This window comes from Penaeus chinensis, chromosome 22 (genome assembly GCF_019202785.1).
Source record: "Penaeus chinensis breed Huanghai No. 1 chromosome 22, ASM1920278v2, whole genome shotgun sequence".
NCBI classification, from domain to species: Eukaryota; Metazoa; Arthropoda; class Malacostraca; order Decapoda; family Penaeidae; genus Penaeus; species Penaeus chinensis.
The window spans coordinates 5313698-5318697 of record NC_061840.1 but is presented as its reverse complement, the minus strand read 5'-3'; the positions used below and the strand labels follow the sequence as shown (position 1 = coordinate 5318697).

Here is a 5000-nt window from a genome sequence, read left to right as displayed (position 1 = left end):
GAGTGTCCTTTACCATGAGCCCTGTTTTTTTCCAGTGGGCAGAACCATCATCTGTGCAGTGTACACTGTACTCTTCCTGAAGCTGTGGTCCTATGCACAGGTCAATCACTGGTGTCGTTCTGAGAGAACGTGGAAGAAAAAATTCTCACGCCGCAGGAGTTTCTCTTTCCAAAAAATGTTACGAAAGGAATGTGAGTTTTCCCTAGAATGCTGGAATAAAAGTTCCTAATATAGTCTTGACATTTTTTGCTATTATGGAACATGATTTTTCATTTACTTCCCCCCCCCCCCCCCCCTCAGTATCATATATACAAGAACAGCAAGAATTCTAATGCTGTTATTATTAAGTTATTCATCATGTATTTTATCTCCTGCTTCACACTTTTAAAGATGCCGAAAAGATCAACGAACAGGAGGAGGAAGCAGCAGCTCTCAACCTGCAGCAGTATCCTGAAAACCTGACCTTAGGAGACCTGTACTACTTCCTGGTTGCACCAACGCTATGCTACGAACTCAACTTCCCACGGAGTCAAAGAATCAGGAAAAGGTGCTGGCTAAGGATTTATTAAATTTTTTTTGTTTTGGGCAGTTGTTTGCTATCTTTGTTTTCTATAATTGTTTATTCTTAATAGACTTGTCATCATCATTATCATTATCTTAATCATCATCATCTTACTCATCACCATCATTATTGCTATTATTATTTCTGCATTATTAGATAATCATATACTAGGATTCAAAGCAGGATATATAATCCTTCTTGTCAGTCATTTAGATTATTGTTTTATTTGAAATTTACTTCTTTATTAATTTTGATGCTTAACTATTTGTATTATTTTTGCAAATAGCCATTGAAGATTGATATAGTAATTGGTTCTGAACTTTTTATATTGACGTGAAGTACACGGTGGCAGCATTCCATGTAGTAGGGTAGTCCTGCCCACTAAAGTCTCCCCGTAGATTTTCACTGAAAAATATACTTACAGGAAATAAACTTCACCTCTTCCAAGTATTTATTAATGGTTACTGATAATGAAAATGTGTCAATGATATGCCTGCATGATATGAATAACAGTTTTATTATGTATATGTGTGATATACATACATACATACATACATATATATAAATATATATATATATATATATATATATATATATATATATATATATATATATATATATATATATATATATATATATATATGTATATATATATATACACATATTATTTTTTTATTATTATTATTCCACTGGTTATAGTGTGTCAACATTAGGTGCAAAGTAGTTTTAATGGTCTGGCTCCCTCCTGTGCTTTCCTCATTCCTTGAAGAATTACTTCTACAACCATGATCATTGTTGTCAACATTATTGCTGTCATAAGAAATGATAATAACAATTGATAATGACTATTATAGTAATGTATATGTGAGGGTGTGCATGTGTTCTGGGAATGCAAGCAAATGTGTGGGGGGGTTCTCTGTGTGTGTGTGCGTGCGTGCGTGCGTGCGTTCGTGCTTGCGTGCATGCGTGTGTCTATATCAATTTTATTATTCTGTAAGTCAGTGTAATCTATTGATTGTACACTGATGTGCAAAGGTTTCTTTTCACCACAGAGTGAAATGAATGATACCTATCCTTAATGAAACTGACACCTGTTTAAATAGCCAGGAAGTCAATTGTGGTTGTAATGAAAACTCAGCATTTTACTCAGTGGCTTATTCTGTCAGAGGTGTGGTTTTTCATAAGAGCTATTATCTTTGCTTTTGGTGATAAGATATGTTAAGAGATATGGCTGCTCAATGATTTGTTGCTGCAGATGCACTGTTGCAAATGCTAAGTAATATTAATAATTGATACTAAGCTTATATCTTTTTGTTAATTATGTGTTGTTTTTATGATTAAAATAATATGATGATATAAATAATAGTTATTGATATTATTGTGATTGTTGTCTTTATTGTTATTGTTTTAATGATTTTATCATTACTATGATTTTGTCATTTTATTGTTGTTGCTGCTGCTGTTGTTGCTATTGTTGTTGGTGGTGATGGTATTATTATTATCATCATCATCATCATCATCATCATCATCATCATCATCATCATCATCATCATCATCATCATCATCATCATCATCATCATCATCATCATCATCATCATCATCATCATCATCATCATCATCATCATAATCATCATCACCATCACCATCACTATTACAAGTATGATAAAATTATCACCATGGATATTTTTTGGGTTACAGTACAGTAGTACACATATCATCTTTGTCATGACTTAAGATTTCCTCAGCTATGATCATCCCTTTATCGTTTCATTAGCCTGGTCTCTTTCCTCTCGTGACCACGCCCGCTTCCCACAGATTCCTGCTGCGTCGTATCCTGGAGGTTGCAGCAATCAGTAACATCCTACTCGCAATGTTCCAGCAGTGGATTATCCCCAGTGTGCGCAACTCCTTCCAGGCCTTCTCTGTGAGTCCTGCCGTGATGTTTTTAACTTTGTCTCCGAGGCATTGTAGGGCCTCTCTGATTTTGTTGTTTTATGGTGTTTAAGTCCTGCAGAGTCAGTAATGAATTTGGGGGGTGTAATTTTTTTGTTTTATTTTGCATTATTTACTTTTTTTCTTGTTAGTAGACATTCCTAAATTGCTTCAGGATTTTGTATTTTTTTTATTTGTTTGATTGTTTAAAATGTATTTATTGGTTTATTATTTTCCCCCTTGATATTTGTTTTACCTTCACATGAGGCATTTAAATTTTTTTATTTTATATCAGTTTTTCTTATTTTATCATTGTTTTATATATTTCTTTTCAAATCAAGATAAAAAAAAAGTGTGTATAAGGCAGATATAATAATACCATTAATTGCATTCATTAAAAAGCAAACCTTGGAAGATGATGTAGTTAGTCATCACCATATTTATTTTAGTTGAGGGTTTTAAATTTCTCTCCTCGTAATGTTTTTTTTTCTTTTCTTTTCTTTTCTTTTTCAGGACCTTGACTTCATAAGGTGTGCTGAACGGCTGTTGAAACTAGCAGTAAGTACATGCTGTTCTCTCTCTCTCTCTCTCTCTCTCTCTCTCTCTCTCTCTCTCTCTCTCTCTCTCTCTCTCTCTCCCTCCCTCCCTCCCTCCCTCCCTCCCTCCTCTCCTCCCTCCCTCCCTCCCTCCCTCCCTCCCTCCCTCCCTCCCTCCCCCCCTCCCCCCCCCCATCCCTCCCTCCCTCCCTCCCTCCCTCCCTCCCTCCCTCCCTCCCTCCCTCCCTCCCTTTTAAAAGCAATGCATTTCAGCACTTAAGTGTGTATATATATTTTTATGTTAAGTTAATTTTCCTATTGAGCAATTACTTGAAGGCAAATTATGACCTAATAGACCGTACAGGAGAATAAGACCATAAGAACAAACAACAATTTTTAGGCCAAGCTCCTAATCTTCCTTCTTTGTCTCCAGATCCCTAACCACATCCTATGGCTCTGCTGGTTCTACCTCACATTCCACTCCTTCTTGAACACGCTTGGAGAGTTGTTGCGCTTTGCTGATCGCAACTTCTACCAAGACTGGTGGAATGCCAAGGACGTGGGCACCTTCTGGCGGCTGTGGAACCTCCCTGTTCACAAGTGGGCAGTCAGGTATGTTTCAAGACTTTTTTTTATTTTAGATATCTTAATGTGTGTGTGCATGTGCGTGTGCATGTGCGTGCGCGCGTGCATGTGCGCTTGCATGTGCATGTACATATGCTTGTTTCCATGGTAGCAGATACAATACTTTGTTTAAGTATGGAGCAACTCTTATCATAATGCTGTAAGCAGCTCAATTGTTCTACTGATAATGCACTTGCAATGACTTTTTTGTCTTTAAGAATTTCTTCTACCTCTTTATCAGAATTCTTATTATGAAAATGTCAGATAATAAACATGTATTTTACTGTAGTGTACTCTCATAGGATTAGTCTTTTCATGCATTTGTATTTTGGACTGATATGTGTTCTTAGCGATCATATTAAATAATTTTAAAGATACGTAAAACATTCTGCTTTTGTTGAGCAGTTAATTTTTAAAATGAATCTGAACATGTTGCAGATAACCATGCAATTTTGGTTGTCTATCAAGCTGTTTTGTCAAAAAGGAATCCTTAAAACATTTCTGTTAACACTTATTTCTTTACGAGGCCTAATTTCCATTAACCATAAGTTTCCAAGATGAATATAAGTACTAACTCATTGGTATTCAACAGACTGTTCATAGTTGAACTGCACACTGAACATTATTCCATATCCCCAATTGTTCATTGTACCATAGTGTCACGAAACAATGAAAAGGTGCCTAACATTATCTTGTAAATATTTCAGGCATATTTTTGTTCCCATGGTTAAAAACAAATACAAGAAATCTACAGCCTCCATTGTGGTCTTTGTGCTGTCTGCTGTTCTGCACGAGTATTTGGTGTCCATCCCACTCCACATGTACAAAATAGGGGTGTTCCTTGGCATGATGGTGCAGGTAAGAGAACATACATTTTCTCAAATAGTTGTTGACTTTGAATTTTGAGTTTTCAAGGTTTAATTATCTTCAATTTATAATTTGCCAGACTTGACAAGGACATATTTTTATTGTGTGGACATGGATAGTAATGAGCATTGTAGCACTGTTATACTGTTTTGATAATTGCTCCCAGATTTTTTACTCTAAAAGTATAAAAACAAACTTGTATTTTTTTTCACAGGTACCCCTAGTATACATCTCAACATGGGTAGAATCACGATTTGGGCAGCGATGGGGAAACATGATAGTTTGGGCTTCCCTTATCCTGGGTCAGCCATTAGGCATCATGGTATACTACCACGATTATGTAGTTAAAACATTTGAGCCCAGTATGTTAGAAATATAGTAAGTTTAACTGACATATGTATATTTTTACAATTTCTTATTGGTGCATTATATTAACAAGTAGGATTGTGTACATAGAATTATGGCTGTGTGTGTGTGTG

General features: G+C 35.7%; 1 protein-coding gene across 2 annotated transcripts in view; it reads left to right on the top strand.

Moving 5' to 3' along the window:
• LOC125036882 (diacylglycerol O-acyltransferase 1-like) overlaps positions 1 to 5000 on the top strand; it is a 46957-nt gene that overhangs the window by 41103 nt on the left and 854 nt on the right. For both annotated transcript variants that reach the window (XM_047629815.1, XM_047629816.1), the window contains 7 exons: positions 36 to 191; positions 391 to 547; positions 2378 to 2486; positions 3008 to 3052; positions 3464 to 3642; positions 4362 to 4512; positions 4736 to 5000. The exon at positions 4736 to 5000 is cut by the window's right edge and continues 854 nt beyond it. In XM_047629815.1, coding sequence (XP_047485771.1) covers positions 36 to 191; positions 391 to 547; positions 2378 to 2486; positions 3008 to 3052; positions 3464 to 3642; positions 4362 to 4512; positions 4736 to 4900 — 962 coding nt within the window. In that variant the 3' untranslated portion in view covers positions 4901 to 5000. The remainder of the gene's footprint in view (positions 1 to 35; positions 192 to 390; positions 548 to 2377; positions 2487 to 3007; positions 3053 to 3463; positions 3643 to 4361; positions 4513 to 4735) is intronic.